The sequence below is a fragment of the Pituophis catenifer genome, unplaced genomic scaffold, assembly GCF_029215685.1.
Source record: "Pituophis catenifer annectens isolate HBS135680 unplaced genomic scaffold, rPitCat1.0.hap2 SCAF_15, whole genome shotgun sequence".
Classification (NCBI taxonomy): Eukaryota; Metazoa; Chordata; class Lepidosauria; order Squamata; family Colubridae; genus Pituophis; species Pituophis catenifer.
In genome coordinates, this window is record NW_027256895.1 from 1274401 (window position 1) to 1292368 (window position 17968).

Sequence of the window (17968 nt, forward strand, 5' to 3'; positions counted from 1 at the left end):
TAGCGGGAAAGGTCTGGTTCCTTTCCTTTTCCGGTTGGGAAGTGGGCCCCTTCCTTCCTTCCTTCCTCCCTCCCTCCCTCTCTCCCTCCTTTTTTCCTCCCACTTTTCTCTTTTCTTTCGGTCTTTCCTTCTATTCCTTTCTTACCTTGGGAAGTGAGCTTCCTTCCTTCCTTCTATCTTTCCTTCCCTCTTTCCTTTCTCTCCTTCCTTTTCTATTTTTTCCTTCCTTGTCTCTTTCCCTCCCTCCCTCCCTCTCCTTCCTCTTTTCCTCTCCTTCCATTCCTTTCTTACCTTCCTCTTGTTTTCCCTCCCTCCCTTCTTTCTTTCCCTCCTTCCTGTTGCCTTTTTTCTTTCTTTCCTCCCTCCCTTTCCCCCTTCCCTCTTTCCTTCCTGCCTCTTTTCTGCCTTTCTTTTTCCTCCGTCCCTCCCTTCCTTCCCGCTCCCTCCTTTTTTTCTCTCACTTTCTCTTTTCTTTCTGCCTTTCCTTCCATTCCTTTCTTACCTTCCTCTTCTCTGTTTTCCCTCCCTCCCCTCTTTCTTTCCCTCCTTCCTGTTGCCTTTTTTCTTTCTTTCCTCCCTCCCTTTCCCCCCTTCCCTCTCTTTCCTTCCTGCCTCTTTTCTGCCTTTCTTTTTCCTCTCTCCTTTTTTCCTCCCACTTTCTCTTTTCTGCCTCTCCTTCCATTCCTTTCTTACCTTCCTCTTCTCTATTTTCCCTCCCTCCCCTCTTTCTTTCCTTCCTTCCTGTTGCCTTTTTTCTTTCTCTTTCTTTCTTTCCTTTCTCTTTTCTACTTTCCTTCCCTCCCTCCCCTTTTCCCCTTCCCCCCCCTCTCTCCCTCCTGCCTTTCTTTTTTCTCCCTCCCTCCCTTCCTTCCTTCCATCCTCCCTCCCTCCCTCCCCCCTGTTTTGCGCCCTCCTTGCTGGCGTGGCCTGCTTGATCGGGGAAGGGCCGGCAGGCTTCCAGAAAAATCAACAATACACACAGCCATCAATAAACGCGAGTTCGAGGCCGAAACTCGGGATGTCTTCAGGATGCCGACTGGAAAGTTTTCAGCAAAAACTCCGCAACATTCTTGCCCTCCATCCCAGCCAAGCTTGAAAATCCGAGAGGAAACCAAATCTTTCCTTCCTGGGCACCCCCTCCCCAAACACACACCCCTATTTTTTTCCCCTGGGGGCTGCCGGCCTTGGGGGGTGGGGTGGGGTGGGGGGGCAACGATTCCACCCCAGCCCCTTTTCTGCCCCCTTCCCCGTCCCCGATTTCGCAGGGAAGGGCATCATCCTTTGTGTCTCTTTGTCTGTTTGTGTTTTTAAGCAAAAAGCAACATTGTTGTGTTGTGTTGTGTGTTTTTTTTTTTCTTCTTCAAAGCCCCGCGGGCGGCAGGGAGAGGTTTGGGCAAGGCTGGGGAGGAGAAGGAGGAGGGGGAGGACAAGTGGGAGCGTGGCTTAGCGGTTAGATCATCGTCCCCTCCCATCCTTTTCCCTCGCCAGCAGGATTGCTGATACCTAGCAAAGGGGTGGGGGGCGCCCGGTTGGGGAAGGAAGGAGGCAGGAAGACGCTGCAGGGCTGGCTCTCCCCCTCCCTCTCCCCCTCCCCCTCCCTTCCTCTCCGCCCCCAGGCAACCGCTGGGAAGGGGATCCAGTTTCCCGGCGATCACGTGCCGACTCGTCCTTGCTTTGCAAGGGCTCCCCTGGAGTGACGCCTCCGTGCCGGGCTTGGGAGAGCGAGTTTGGAGCGAAAGGGACGGTACCGGTTCGTCGGTTTTTGGGGTTGTTTTTTTTTTGCAGCGATTCCACGTTTTTGAGGTCTTCCCAACGGGTGAAGTGTGTGTGTGTGTGGGGGGGGTTGGGTTAGGATTCGAATTCCCTCCCACCCCCCTTCCCTGAAAGGGCGCTTGGCCCTTGCTTTTTGGGGGGCGCCCCTGTTTTTTTTCAGGGAAGAACCCCTTCCCCTTGGCCTCAAGTTAGGGGGAGGGGGACGAAGGCCTTACCGGTTGGATGTCTGGCCGTGCTTTCCCCAGCTGCCTTGGCGAGTCCTGGTGTGGTTGGCTGGGGTTCCCTCCCCTCCCCGCATACCCCTCCCCACCCCCCCACCCACCCCCCTATGCAGCAGATTGGTAGGAATTCAGAGCAAGGCCAGCTTTGGAGGCGGGGGCGCGTGTGTGGGGGGGAGATTTTGGCCTGGAAGAGAGGCCCAGCAGCTGCCTTGGCCCAGGGAAAGGGTGTGTGTGCCCGTGGGATGCGTGTATGTGTGTATATGTGTGTTTGCATCCAGCACAAGCTTGGTGCAATGCGTGGCATTTGCTTGCAAACCCAGCAATTTTTCCAAGGTGTTGGATTCCGACTCCCAGGCTGCTCAGCCCAGGGGCAGAGCCTCATGGAGGCTGTAGTTCCATGCCTTCTGCAAGGCTCCAAGTAGGAGGGGGTGGATGAATCCATACAGGTAGTCCTCGACTTACGACCATAATGGAGCCCCCCCCCATCTATGTTGCTAAGCGAGGGAGCTTTCTCCCATTTTACGACCTTTCTTTCCCACCGCCGTTAAGGGAACCACCACGGTTAAAACGTTAGCCGTACAGGTTGTTAAGTGAATCCGGCTTTGCTTGGCAGGACGACGATCGTGGGACTCCGGGATACTGCCACCGTCGTAAATACAAGTCCATTGCCTGGGGTCTGAAGTTTGATCGTTTGACCGCAGGGGGAATGGGGCGACGGACGTTAAGTGTGAAAAACGGTCCTAAGTCATATTTTCCCAGTGACGTTGTAACTTGCAACAGTTGTTAAGTGTGAAAAACAGTCCCTAGTCATATTTTCCCAGTGACGTTGTAACTTGCAATGGTCGTTAAGTGTGAAAAACGGTCCTAAGTCACCTTTTCCCAGTGCCGTTGTAACTTGCAACGGTCACTAAACGAAGTGTTGTAAGTTCAAGGGCTGCCCGTAGCTGGTTTGTGGCAGGAGGGAGTCAGAATCTCTTGTGTGTGTGTTTGTGGGTCTATCTATATCTCATATTGTCAATAAATATACACACACACACACACATATATATATATATACATACACACAATATGGTGTGTTGGTTTGTGGCAGGAGGGAGCTGGAATTGTGTTTGTGTGTGCATGCACACAAGCTTGGCCACTTTAAGACTAGCGGACTTCAACTCCCAGAATTCCCCAGCCAGCACAATTGTGCTGGCTGGGGAATTCTGGGAGTTGAAGTCCACTAGTCTTAAAGTAGCCAAGCTTGCACACTAATGTTCCAGATGATGCAAGAAATAAACAACCTCCCCCACCCCCCCAAATTCCTGAAGATTTGGGGGGGTGCAAGTGCTGACACACTCACACACACGCCCCCTCCCCTTTTTGTTAAACGAAATCACTGTTTCATGCCAATGTAAACCCAATCAGCTTCTCTTTACTCTTTGCAGGGATCTTTGCAGATGGAAGGAAGAGGCCGGTGTTGATCTGAAGTCTACCGGGGTGGGGATTCCTCTCTGAAGTCGGGGATCATGGCAGCTCCAGGTGTGTGGTTTTCTTGCATCTAACCCCCTTGCTATGCCCCCCCTGTTCATAACCATAATTGGAACCCAGAATTTCTGTCATTAAGCAAGGCGGTTGTTAAACGAACCGCGGCTGATTTTACAATCACCGTTGCCGAGGTTGTTAAGCGAGTCGCTGCTGCTAAGCGAATCATGCCGTTGCTAATAGAACCGCGCCTGATTTTACAATAATAATTGCCGGGGTTGTTAAGCGAATCTGCCGTTAAATGAATCCTGCCGTTCTTAAGTGACTTGCGGCTGATTTTTGCAATAATGGTTGCCAAAAAATGTGAAGCGACACTCTTCCGTTGTTAAGTGAATCCTGCTTCCCTCGCTGACTTTGCTTGTCAGGTTGCAAATGGATGTCCGTCGTAAATACGAGTTGGTGGCCAAGCGTCTGAATTTTGATCAGGTGACCGTGGGGACGTAGCAGCCGTTGTAAGTGTGAATAACGGTCCCAAGTTGCTTTTTTTTCAGTGCCACTAAATGAACAGTCGCAATTTGAGGACGTCCCGGGTTCGAATTTGCATCAGGCAATTGGCCAGTGATTTGAACGTCCTGATTTTTGGGGGTTGGGGTGGCGGGAATAGAAATTCTGCGTTGGCAAATTCAACGATAATTTTTTTTTGTTTTGAAAAGTTTTATTCCCTTCGGAAATTTGGGTTCAGGCCGGGTCTCCGGATCCACAGATGGAATTACTAAATTTGTTTTGTTTTTCTCTTTTTGGCTGTAATTTTTTCCTTCACTCCCAACTGGTACATTCCTTAAAAGCTGCACGTTTTCCAGGCGCTTTTCATGTTTACTTCTTCTTCAGTCTCAGCAAATGTAAGAACGTCAATGTAAGACTTCGATGCCCAGAATTCCCAGCCAGCAACGGTTCCCCAGAATTCAGCACTGGGCAAGACGAGAACAAATGTTTAAAAAAAGGCTGCCATTTCTCAGAAATGGTATAGGCCCGTAATGGCAAACCTATGCCACAGGTGGCACGCGGCGCCATATTGGTGGGCACTCGAGTATTGCCCTCACTCAGCTCCGGCGCGCAGGATTTTGGGGCCTTCCGGTTCCACCAGAAGTCGGGAAACGGGCCATTTCCGGCCTCCAGAGGGCCTCTGTGGGGATGGGGAAGACTGTTTTCGCCCTCCCCAGACTCCTAGAAAGTCTCTGGAGCCTGGGGAGGGTGAAAATTGGGCCTTCCAGTCCCACTGGAAGTCAGGAAATGTGCCATTTCCAGCCTCCGGAGGGCCTCTGTAAAGGTGGGGAAGGCTGTTTTCGCCCTCCCCAGGCTCCTAGAAAGACTCTGGAGCCTGGGGAGGGTGAAAAATGGGCCTACCGAGCCCACCATGCCATCACTGGCAGGTGATGGCAAAAAGGTTAGCCATCCCTCCTGCTTGGGTGGGGGTGGGGGTGGGGGTTGACTAGATGACCTACAAGGTCCCTTCCAACTCTGTTAATCTGTTAAAATGTGGTTAGACTACTTGGTCACATTTTTGGATTTTTTTAAAAAAAACTTTGTTAATAGACGGTGGGAATGCGGGTGACGTAATATATCTTGACTTCAGCAAAGTGAAATAAGAAAGCTGGGAGTTGAAATCCACAAGTCTTAAAAGTTGCCAATGTTGGCAAATTCCCTTCCTGTAGACCTGGCCATCATCTGCAAGATTTAAAATCAGTGCAAGAATCAGGGCAGGAAAAAAAAGGGGGGGAGGGGGAGAAATCTCAACAAGGTCCAGAGATAGACATTGGAACTCCTTGCCACAAGACACGATTCCTGCTTTAGAACGAAAAGGTGAATTTCCTGATCGTTTGCTAGGAGGAAAATTCTCTGTATCGATGAACTTCGACCCAATTGCTGGCACCTTCTCTTTTTATATTCTTTGCAAATATAAATATGATTTTTTTTTTTAAAAAAAAAAAACATTTTACGGCTCGTCTGCAGCCAACAGGTGGCCCAGCAGAAGAGAAACGAAACTTAAGATGTTTCGTTACGCTTCCTGGAGGAAGAAGACATGACAGTGAAAATTGATGGCGCTCGAAGGCTTACCAAAACAGGAAAAACATGAATTTCTCTCTGTAAACAGTAATACTTCTGAGAAATACAATTTTTAATTTTACATCTTCTCAAAGGAGAATCCTGCTTTGAAAAAAACCTGTGACCTAACTGGAGCCCGATCGTCTTTGTGAATCAGCCAACTTTTTCATTTTCTTTTTTTTTAAATTTTATTTTAATTGCTTTTAAGTCTTAACTTTCCACCAGGTGCAGCTGTTTAATTGCTGCAAGAGCGAAACCAGCAACAGAAAAGGGAAAATGACATCAGCGTCAGAATAATAATAATAATAATAATAATAAATTGTTCTTTTGATGCCAACTTTCCAGAAATGATTGCCTTCTGCCCGAGATGGGGAGGATGGGACTTGTGGTACCCACCCCTTTCCAGAAAGCCCGGGCGGGGGGGGGGATGCAAGTATTGAGCGAAACCTGGCTCCAAAACAGGAACTGGGAGATGGAACTTGGAGTCCTAGCGGACAATCCCTTAATTGTGAGTCAGCTGTGTGCGGCGGCAGCTGAAAAAGTGAATACGATCCTCGGTTGCATAAAGAGAAACACAATCAAAATCGCGTGAAGGATTAGCACCACTTTGTAAAGCCTTAGTAAGGCTACACCTGGAGTATTCTGCATCCAGTTTTAGTTCCCACGTTACAAAAAAGATGTTGAGACTTTGGAAAAAATACAGAGAAGAGCAACTCCTGCTTCAGCAGGGGGTTGGACTAGATGTCCTCCAGGGCCCCCTCCCGCTCGAATCTGATTAAAACCCGTATGCCTGCAGAACAGGTGATTCACAGAAACGGAAGGTTGCCATGACGATGATGCGGGCACTCCCGTCTTCGGCGGGGCAGAGCCGGGAGGGTGGATGGAGGGCGTGGCTGGAATGCACCTGGGCAGGTTAGGTGCGAGGGGGGAGGCAGAGCGAACCCCTCCCCCTCCTCTGATGTAACCTGCTGCTGTCACCCTTTGGAACATCATACCCACCCACCCCCTGCTGAGGGAGACCCCAACCATTTTTTGCAATGAGTTTTTATCCCTTGATGGATTTTTAAAAATTTGTTTTATTTTTTTTAAAGTTTGCAAGCTGCCTGGAATCTCTCCCCAGTGGGTGAATTTGGCGGCGACACATAAACTTGCTGAATAAATCAAACAACATAAAATTGGGGTCCCGAGTGCGAGAGGCGCAACTGTACAGCTAGTCCTCGCCTTAAAACGTCAGTTCATTGAGGGACCGAAGTTACCACGGCGCTGAAAGAGCAACTTACGGCCGTTTCTTGCTCTTAACGACCGTTGCAACGTCACAAATAATAAAAATTCAGAGACGCTTGGCAACTGTCTCACAGGTATGACGGTTACAGTGGGTGCTTCAACACGGGAGGTATTTAAGAAGAAATTGGACATCCATTTGTCTGAAATGGAATAAGGTCACCTGCTTGAGCAGGAGGCTGGACTAGATGACCTCCAAGGTCCCTTCCAACTCCTGATATTCTGTAAGGGTCTCCTGCCTGAACGGGGTTGGACTAGATGACCTCCGAAGTCCCTTCCAACTCTTATTATTCTGTTATGTCTTGCTAACTTGCCACTTGTTTGCAGCAAAAGTTTCAGGAACGGAGTCTTTATTTCCCTTTCTCCTCTTGCCCAGGGTACCATGTTCCACAGCCAGGATATCCGGTGGCTTCTCCGCCTTACCCCGTCGTGCCGCCACCGCACACTGGGCCCTCCGCCCCCACCCCTGGGTTCAACGTCTACCCCACCGCCAGTCCCGGACCTGGCTACGTGGCTGCCCCCCAGCCGCCCCCCCGAGGATACCGGGACCACTCCGCTTCCCCACAACACCCCCAGTCCGGCGATCCCCACGCAGCCATTACCCCTTACCTGCCTGTTTCAGCTAGCATCCCACCTGGCTTGGAGTACCTGACCCAGGTAAGCACAAAGGCTTTAGGGAATGGGAGGAGGTGGGCATTTAAAAAAAAAGGGGGATTTAAAAGTAAGATTCCGCTGTTTATAAGGGCAGAACGAACGCAGGTTTTGATTTGAGACTGCTGACCTCAAGGAACGTGCTTTGCTTGCAAAAAGCTCTGGGTTCAAATCTTGCCATTCCCACTACTCGATGCTGGAGGCTCTATTGTCTTCCCTCCAGGTGCTTCCCAACGGAAGGCAACCAGAAACACAGATAGAAATACAGAATTTAGTATCTTACCGGAAAACTACAATAAAGAGAATGCAGACTTCATTTTACATGGGCTAACGGCAGCTAGAATTGTATTTTTAAAGTTGTATGTTTTAATTTTTAAATGTTTTTATAATGGTTTTCTAAATGCATTGTAAGCCGCCCTGAGTCTCTGGAGAAGGGCGTCATATTAATTGAACTAATAAAATAAAATAAAACTAATAAAATATTTGCACAACAATGGAAAAGTGTAGAGATCCCAACAGAGGAAAACGTAATTTAAAAAAATACTAGAATGTGCAGAAATGGATAGAATAACACTTACAATTAAGGAAAAGGAAGAAACTGAATACTTTTTGACTTGGGACTCATTTTATCAATGGCTAACCGACAGAAACAGAAGTTAGAAATACGGAAATATAAGAGAAGGATTCATTTTCTAGGGAAGGTTTATTAAAACGGATAAGCAAATACTCCTATTATGATGAGATCAATATTCATGCGATGAATTTTCATTCATTCATTTCATTTATTAAATTTTTATACCGCCCCTCTCCTGAAGGACTCGTGACGGTGAACAGCCAGGATTAAAAAACATACAATATAAACATTAAAATACTTTAATACATAATTAAATCTATATTGGCTTCCCCCAATTTAAAACTCCTTACCCATAAAATTAACCAATTAAATTTTTTTTTATTGTAAATATGATTATTATTTCTCAAAATTATTTGTACGCTGACCACACACCGTTTATTCCACTTAAAAAAGGATGCTTATAAAAGAAAGAAAATAATGATTCTCTATAAGGGTAGTTTGGCGGAAGGGAGCTAAATGCAATATTGAAGTTTAAAGCTTGTATGTTAAAGTCAAAGAATAAGATGTATTAGAAAATTTTGATTTTTAAAAAAGTGCTTTTAAAAAAAGGTAGTTATGAAGGAAAAAGGAAGGTGAAAGAAAAAATAATAATATTTAAATATTTAAAAAAGAAATAAGGTAAGCCACCTCTTTTTTTTTCTTCAGTAAGGACAAAAGAATCTAAAAATAAATAAATAATAAAAAAAAAGAATCTGAAAGAACGCAATAAATTTTGTAAATAAAAATGGTGACAGTTCACCAAGATGACTAGGTGCAAATGGAAATATACGTTATTTCCATAGCGAGGAAGATTAAGCAGGAATGGGTTAAATTGAATACTTTATTGAAAGAGGAAAAATGTGTTCTTATTTGGATATCACTTCTGGAATTTGGGCTTGTGAAGGGGGAAAAAAATATGAAACTCTGATTTTGGTTTTATGGATTAGAAATATTTGGTGTTATAGAAATGGCTAGTTATATCTTAATGTATAAAAGCAAAATGTTGAGTGTGTGTATCTTGTACAGTTCCAGGAAAAGTTGGAAGTCAATGCCCCCTTTTCTTTCTTTTTCTCTTCCCCTTTGTATTTCGCATATTGCTGTTCTCGTTTTTAATCATTTTTTTCCCTCACAAACTTCCGATGGTTTTGCTTTGGTGATGTAACTGCTTATCACCTGTTCTGTTCTGTTTTATCCCTTCAGGTGGACCAAATTTTGATCCATCAGAAGGTGGAACTTGTAGAAGGTATGGGGGTCAAAGCCATTTATTTATTTATTTTTGGAGACCTTGTGCATGGACAGAGTTCAGGGCCTGCCCGGGTCTCCGCTTCCTTGAGACCTTGAACTGGGGGTGGGGAGAGTTGTGACGTCAGAAAGTGGAAGTTGGGGAACCCTATAGATTTTTTTGGGGTGGGGTCCAGCCTTGGCTACTTTTAAGACTTGTGGACTTCAACTCCCAGAATTCCCCGGCCGACTCTTTTTTTCGCTTTGCTGAAATCAAGATATATTACATCTACTTCATTCCCACCTTCTCTTAAGAAAGTTACCGAATCAAAAAATGTGATAAAGTGTAGTCTAGACACATTTGTTCTGCCCCTGCTGAAATCTGGGAAATCCTTGGGGTGGGGTGGGGGTCCTTAGTCACCTCCCTTTCAGGCTGGTTGAACATCCCCATAGTAACTTGTTGCGGAGCCCGTAACACACTTTTCACTGAGCACCTCTCGCTCTCCTTTTCTCTCCGTCCCTTTCTCTCCGCAGCTTTAATCGGCTTCGAAGGCAACAACAAGTACGAGGTGCGAAACAGTCTCGGCCAGCACATCTTCCACGCGGAGGAGCACAACGACTGTTGCACCCGGAACTGCTGCGGCTCGCTACGCCGCTTCTCCATGCGGCTGGACGATCCCAGCGGCCGCGAAGTCATCCGATTGGTCCGTCCACTGAAATGCGTCAGCTGCTTTTTCCCCTGCTGCCTTCAGGAGGTAACACAGCGAGTGTGGCCTAGTGGGCGATTGCACCCAGGCTCAACCGGGAGACAGTGAGTTCTAGTCCTACCTTAGGCATGAAAGCAACTAGGTGACTTTGGGCCAATCATCAGGAGATGATGAGTTCTAGTCCTCCCTTAGGCATGAAAGCCAGTTGGGTAACTTTGGGCCAATCACCAGGAGACAGTGAGTTCTAGTTTCACCTTAAGCATGAACGCTGGCTCCGTGACTTTGAGCCAATCACCAGGAAATGGTGAGTTCTAGTTCTGCCTTAGGCATGAAAGCCTCAAATCACCCAGCCAGCTTTCATGCCTAAAACAGGACTAGAACTCACTATCTCCCTGTGATTAGCCCTATGGTGGTATGGGAAAGGATCCCCCCCTGTCCTTTTAAAGCTGCCCTGTCCTTCCTGGGGTGGATTGAAGTTCTGTCAGTCTCTTGACAGTCAACTTTAACCAATCGGGAAATAAATATTCCCCAAGTTTTCTTTAATAAGATTTATGAAAAAGGAATTAAATCCAGTTGTAGGAAATCTCGGCAACGTGACAGTTTTTTAACTCGGGGCCCCAATTTATCTCTCACCCGGTTGGACTAAGCCAAGGATTGGCAACCTTAAACACTCAAAAGAGCCATTTGAACCCGTTTCCCACAGAAAAGAAAACACCGGGAGCCACAAAACTCTTCCCGTGCCTGACTTATTTCCTGAGCGGCCACAAAACTAGCATATATAGTTGAATTAAAATTCTGTTTTCTTCTGAAACTTTTCTTTTCTTGGACTTATCCATGGTTGGCCTACCGGGGGTTGAAAAGCTCAATAAATCGCGTGCCGGCGGGTATCGCACACTGGCAGTTGTGACACATATTTTGAGCGACAGGGAGCCACAGCAAAGGGATGAAAGGAAGCATTTGTGACTAACTTGGGGAACCTCTCAACCACGTTTTTCTGATGCCGGCTTTTGTTTCCCTCCACCCAGATGGAAGTCCAGTCCCCGCCGGGCGCCACCATCGGTTACGTGGTGCAAACGTGGCACCCCTTTATGCCCAGGTTCTCCATCCAGAATGTGGAGAAGGAAACGGTCCTGCGGATTTTGGGCCCCTGCTTTGCCTGCAGTTGTGGCGGCGATGTCAGCTTTGAGGTGCGCGTAGAGTACAGGCAGTCCTCGGCTTACAACAGTTCATTTAGTGACGGTTTCGAAGTTACAGCAACGCTGAAAAAAAAGCGACGGGGCTATTTTTCACACTTACGACCGTTGCGGCATCCCCAGAGTTAACGTGAACAAAATTCAGACACTTGGCAACTGACTCATTTTTAATTTAATTTCCAATTTATATACCGCCCTTCTCCCTGAGGACTCAGGGCGGTGTACAGCCAAGATAAAAAACATAGAATACAAATATTAAAAAAAACATTTAAAAATATATATAAATTTTGGCCCGAAAGTTAAAAAATCACAGACTGATTAAAAGAATTTAAAAATTTATAACGGTTGCAGTGTCCTGCGGTCATGCAGTCAACTTTTTGTGACGATCTGTCAAGCCAGGTCAATGGAAAAGACAGATTCACTTAACAGCCACGTTAATAACTTAATAACTGAAGTGATTCACTTAACAACCGTGGCCGAAAGGCTGTAAACGGAGGCAAAATTCACTTAACCAATGTCTCGTTTAGCAGCAGAAATGTTGCACTCAGTTGTCGTCATAAGTTAAGGACTACCTGTAGTGTCTTCAAAATGTGTGGACTTCAACTCCCAGAATTCCCCAGTCAGCTTTGAAGTCCACACATCTTAAGATGCCCAAGGTTGAGAAACCCAGGCCCTGAGAGAAAACAGCTACAGTCCTGGGCTCCAAATTTGGGGGGAAAGGACCTTTTGCACATGCTCAAGAACCCTCTGCCCTTTAGAATAGCCTCACTCGAACTTAAAAACAAAATTGAAGATCCACTTCCTGCGTCCGGTGGAGATGGAAGTACAGTGTACATTCGACATGAGGTCACAGAGAGACGTCCCTTCGTGGTCACCATCCGGAATGCAAACTCAGCCTTCTTCACACACACACACCCCATGTCTTTAGATTTAGATTATCAGAGTTGGGAGGGACCTTGTAGGTCATCTAGTCCAGCCCCCCACCCAAGCAGGAGACCCTCCACCATTTCTGACAAATGGCAGCCCAGTCTCTTCTTGAAAGCCTCCAGGGATGAAGCTCCCACAACTTCCGAAGGCAACTTCTGTTCCATGGGTTGATTGTTCTCACTGTCAGAAAATTCCTCCTTATTTCCAGGTGGAATCTCTCCTTGATCTGTTTCCATCCATTATTCCTTGTCTGGCCTTCGGGTGCTTTGGAAAATAGCTTGACCCCCTTCCTCCTCTCTGGGGCAGCCCCTCAAATATTGGAAGATGCTCTCCTGTCTCCCCTGGTCCTTCTCTTCACTAGACTAGCCAGGCCCAGTTCCTGCAACCGTTCATCGTATGTTTTAGCCTCCAGTCCTCTCATCCTCCTGATTGCTCTTCTCTGCACTCTTTCCAGAGTCTCCACGTCTTTTTTCATAGTGTGGTGACCAAAACTAGATGCAGTACTCGAGGTGTGGCCTTACTAAGGCTTTATAGAGTGGTATTAGGACCTCCCTTGATCTTGATTGCATCCCTCTGTTAGTGCAGTTTAGGATTGCATTGGCTTTTCTGGCTGCCGCTGCACACGGCTGGCTCCTATTTAGCTGGTTGTCCACTAAGACTCCAAGATCCCTCTCAATGTGACTGCTATTAAGCCTGGTGTCCTTCCTGCAGGTGAAGACCCGGGACGAGTCCCGTGGGGTGGGCCGGATCAGTAAGCAGTGGAGTGGCCTCCTTAAGGAAATCTTCACCGACACAGACAACTTTGGGATCCAGTTCCCCATCGATCTGGACGTGAAGGTCAAGGCGGTTCTGCTGGGCGCCTGCTTCCTCATTGTGAGTCCAGCTCCGGAGTTGAGAAATGACGATAAGATCTGGGGTGGGGGATCCCCTTTTCCTACACCTCCCCAAAAAATGAGACGGGCTGGCACTTCACTCTTCTTTTTTTCTTTTTTTGCAGGATTTTATGTTTTTCGAGAAGACGGGAGAAGTTGGACAGAGGCCCTCTGTGCTGTCCAGCTGAAATCATCTCAAATTAGGGACAATATTCCTGGTTCTGACCTGACAGAGAGAGAGAGAGAGAGAGAGAGTTTGTGTGTATGTGTTTTTGTGTGTGTAGAGGGGGTGTGTTTGGGTCTGACAGCGATGGTTTCTCAGTTAGAATTGTCTTCTCTTCCTGGACTGTCTCCATTCGTTGCACAGATGCGCTTAACAGTTTTAATAGATGAACAGAGTTGGAAGGGACCTTGTAGGTCGTCTAGTCCACCCCCGCCCAAGCAGACTGTACGCCATTTTTGACAAGATGGCGGACTGCCCAGTTGGAAGGTTTCCAAGTGTCCAAGAATTGGGTCTCTATCCTAGTTGCTTCGGTTCCCAAAAGACTGTTGTTGGCTTGTACAAACCTTGTTAGACTCTGTCCTGCGCGCTCTTTATCTGTTGTCTTCAGGCTACGACAGGTGTCAGCAACCTGTGGCTCTGGAGCCGAATGCGGCTCTTTGGGCCCTCTGCTGTGGTTCTCTGTTGGGTGATCCCACCACTGGCTGGGCCCGCCCATCGCCCTCCCCTCCCAGTCACTCCTCGCCTGGCCTGAAAAGGTAAGGGCGCGACAGCGGGTGATGGAGAAGCAACTGGAGCAGAGATAGAGAGATACAGAGAGAGGGGGAGAGAGAGAAACATAGAGAGATACAGAGGGAGTCATGTGACTGGTGGAAATGAGTGACATCGAGTTGGCCACGCCCACCCAGGTGCTGTGGCTCCCGGTGTTTTCTTTTCTGTGCGAAACGGATCCAAATGATTCTTTTGAGTATTTAAGGTTGTAGACCCCTGGGCTAGGGGATTATGGGACTTGAAGTCCAGCTCTCTAAAGGAGAGAAGAGGTTGGGGAACGGGTTGGCTTAGATGTTCTGCTGTTACGAGTTTAAAGTTGTGATTTTTAGGGAAGCGGTTTGGCATAGAGGATCGTTGTGGGTGCTCAAATGAGTTGGGGTGCCTGCTCAGGGTTTTGGGGTGCGGGGACCAAGGCTGTTTTAGGGTCTGGTCAAAAAAAATTCAGAACGGTAAGATGATTGTGTAACCAAAACGTTGCACATAAAAACAGGAGAGTTTCACCCTCTAATCCGGGAGAATTCTGTTTCTCAATTTCAGCGAGTTTTAAGAGAGGTGGACTTCAGTTCCCAGAATTCCCTTGCCCAGATAGAATTATGGACTTAGTAGATCAGGGGTATGCTTGCAGACATAGTATATCCAAAGCTGGATTTCTAGCGATCGTCTCCTTTATCAATGATAACATAGCTGGCTGGGGAATTCTGGGAGTTGAAGTCCACACATCTTAAAAGTGCCAAGTTTGAAAACTACTGCCTTACAACGAGGTTTATTCCTCGTTGGGTGTAGAATTAGTAATTCCCCAGGGATGGCTGTCGGTGCCCCCCAGAGTCTCCAGACCTCCAAACAGAGAGGCTGGGACGAGAGAGAGATGCCAGGCGGATAATTCATAAAAGAACACTTGGCAGAATAAATATAACTATAACACTTGGCAGAATAAATATAATTATATATGGGCAGCCGTGCCATCATCCTTCCCAAAAAATTCCCTGAAAAATAAGGACGGGGGGGGGGGGGGAAATAATGCCTGCTTGTTAAAAGAAAAACAAAACAAGCCAACTTCGGTTTAACAAAGGCCCCGTTGTTGGACCCAAATCATACGATGTCGAGACAAGGAACCGAGTGCATGGGTGCCTCTTAAGTTTGCAAACCAGCACATCTGGAGACATCTGGCTGTCTCAATTGCTGATTCACAATTTTTGTTTAAAAAAAAATATTTTGCTGGCACGGGACGTGGTTGGACTTGTTTACGCCAACAATAGGCTGGGCTGCCCTGAGAGGGATGGGCGTTGTAGTCTTAAGCCGATCACGAAGGGAGCGACTGGGATGCCACTTTGGGTTTGTGAGTCTGTCTGGATTATGTACAGTGGGTGTCGGCGTGGCACGGACCTGTTGGCACGAAGGACGAAACATTATGGATGTGTTGAGCCAAATGTTGGGCGTTTTTCCTCTTTCCAGCGCAAATTTGTGGATAATTTTGCTCTCCGAACGAATTTTAATTCCTGTTTTCAATGCCTTGGCCAGGTGTGGATGTTTGCAATGATTGCCACGTTGCCTTAACCATTAACCTAGCAAGACCCCCTCCCTTTTTGAGGGCTGTTAGGGTCTCCCCACAATCAGCTCAGGGTTGGGGGTCACGGCGAGGCAAACCCACCCCCTTTCCTTCCCCCCCTCCACCGTCCGAATTTCAATGTCTTGCATAATATTAATATTCGGTGTCTTTTTCCGTACTGTATTTAAATACCAAATGTTTTGGGGAGGGTGGGGAGGGGTGAATGTGTACCCCCCAACTCTCATAAGTCAACCGTGGAGAAGCTGGAAAAAAGAGAAGATGTGGACTCTTGAAGTTGATGCTTCCTTGAGTAAATTCAAGTTTCTGAGTTTGGGGTTCCTTGAGAGTCCTCCGAGTGGGGGGCCATCTTCTCCGACCCGTGGCACGGGTGATGGGATTTGTAGTTCCACCCCATGTTGGAGAAAGGCCTGGACCTCGTTTTGGAAGGTCAAGCGGGCGGAAGGATGCAATTTTGGGGTCTCGCGAACGATGGAGCTTTCGAGTTTCCAAGATGAACCAAAAACGAATAAATATGTAGCATTTGCTGTTTTTTTTTTTCCTCTTTGATGGATTAAGTGTTGATTTTATTGGACTGATAACAGCTGTCCGTCTTGACGTGAGAGTGGGTGTCAAACTGTAAAAAGCAGCCGAAGCGAACAGAAAACCAAAGTTATCCTCAACTTAGAACAGTTCGCTTAGCGACCAAAGTTACAGCATTGAAAAAAACGTGACTTACAATCACGTTTCACACTTACGACCGTTGCCACATCCCCACATCAAAATCCAGACTTGGAAACTTGATTCATATTGATGACCATTTTTCACACTTACGACCGTTGCCACATCCCCGTGGTCACGTGATCAAAATTCAGATGCTTGATTCATATTTATGACAGTTGCAGTGTCCCAGGATCAGGTTTTTTTGTGACCTTCCTATGACGAAAGTTAACGGGGAAGCTGGATTCACTTAACAACCGTGTCCCTAACTAAATGACTGCAGTGATTCGCTTAACAACGGTGGAAAGAAAGGCTGTTATGATGGGGCGACGAAACAGGTTTCGCAAATGTTTCACTTAGCGACAGAAATTTGGAGCTCAATTGTGGTCGTAAATCAAGGATTACCTGGACTGGACTTAATTCTTACTAACGGAGAAGAAGTGATGGGTTTGAAGTGGCTGCAACTTGGGACGAGAGTGACCATGTTATAATTGAACAGATTAACAGAGTCGGAAGGGACCTTGGAGGTCATCTAGTCCAACCCCCCGCCTCCCAAGCAGGAGACCCTACCCCATTTCTGACAGACGGCGGTCCAGTCTCTTCTGGAAAGCTTCCAAGGATGAAGCTCCCACAGCTTCTGAAGGCAACTTCTATTGGAATTCAATATAAGGCAAACAAGAAATAGAATATAATCAAATCAGCCTCTTAAAAGAGCCGATTTCAACAAACTTGAGAATTTGGGGGAGGATTCCGCGGGTGAAAATGTTAACGGGGACAACTGGAGAAGCGTGGGGAACTCTGAAAAATATAATAAACCCTCTTAATTGTCATGATACATCACTGCTCTCTTCAGACAAGCAGGGAGGAGAAAGTTTTGGGCCCAAGGATAACCACTTCGTAGCACTGATTTCCTGCAGAATTTTGAATTTAGTAGATGGGGGGTAGGCTGCAGACATAGTTTATCCGAAGTTGGATTTCTAGCGATACGTCTCCTTTAGAAAATGGGGAACGTGGGGGTGGGGGTGGGGCTCAGTGGTACCTGGAGAAGGAATGCGGAGATGATCTTGGGGAAGGGACGAATGGCCTACCTCGCAGGGTTGATTATCATTGTTAGATGGACTCCGTGCTGGGCTCGGTGACCTTATCGAAGGAGTCTCCTTCATGGCTACACTTAAGATGTGGGGGGGGGGGTGTAATATTAAGTGGAGTTATCGATGAATTGCAGCATCGGGGATGCTGCGAGGGTCATACGCGCGAGAACTGGTCAGAAGTCACTTTCAGTGCCTTGTAACTTCAAATGGTCATTAAATGGATGGTCGTACGTCGAGGACTACCGGTAAAGCCAGAATGGAAAGTCTTCCTCCCTGCCGCCCCCAATTCCTCACCTCTTCCTCCTCCTTCTCTTCCTTTTCCCTTCCAACTCCTTCCCTTCCCTCCTCTTCCTCTCCCGTTCCTCCCCTCTTCCCCTTCTCTTCCTCTTCCCTGCCTCCTCCTTCACTCCCTCCTCTTCCTTATCAGTTCCCCTTCCTCCTCCTTTTCCCCTCTTCCCACTTCCCTTCTTCCTCCCCCTGCCCCTTCTCTTCCCTTTCCTTCTCTTCTCCTCTTCCTCTTCTTCCTCCTCCTCCTTTCCCTTCCTCCTCTTCCCCTCCTCACCTCTTCTCCTTCTCTTCCTCTCCTTTCTCCTTCCTTTCCTCTTCCCCTCGTCTTTCACTTCCTTCCCTTCCGCCCCTCCTCACCTCTTCTCCTTCTCTTCCTCTTCTTTCTCCTCCTCCTTCCCCTTCTCACCTCTTCTCCTTCCTCTTCTTTCCCTTTCCCTTCCTCCTCCTCCTCCTCCCCCTGCCCCTTCCTTACCAGTTCACCTCCACTTCCCTCTCTTCCCTTCCTCCTCCTCCTCCTTTTTCCCTCCT

At 47.4% G+C, this 17968-nt stretch overlaps 1 protein-coding gene across 3 annotated transcripts; it reads left to right on the forward strand.

Moving 5' to 3' along the window:
* The first annotated feature begins 1652 nt into the window (after window positions 1-1652).
* On the forward strand, window positions 1653-16847 carry PLSCR3 (phospholipid scramblase 3). Of its 3 annotated transcripts, none has more exons than XM_070954712.1 (8): window positions 1653-1767; window positions 3422-3515; window positions 7219-7499; window positions 9307-9349; window positions 9862-10082; window positions 11060-11221; window positions 12866-13027; window positions 13152-16847. In XM_070954712.1, the coding sequence occupies exons 2-8, from the start codon at window positions 3503-3505 to the stop codon at window positions 13212-13214; spliced, it is 945 nt and encodes a 314-aa protein (XP_070810813.1). In that variant the 5' UTR covers window positions 1653-1767; window positions 3422-3502; the 3' UTR covers window positions 13215-16847. The 3 variants fall into 3 exon arrangements, with proteins under 3 accessions (XP_070810813.1, XP_070810814.1, XP_070810815.1); XM_070954713.1 differs by having other exon boundaries at window positions 1663-1750; XM_070954714.1 differs by having other exon boundaries at window positions 1758-1816.
* Window positions 16848-17968: the final 1121 nt, after the last annotated feature.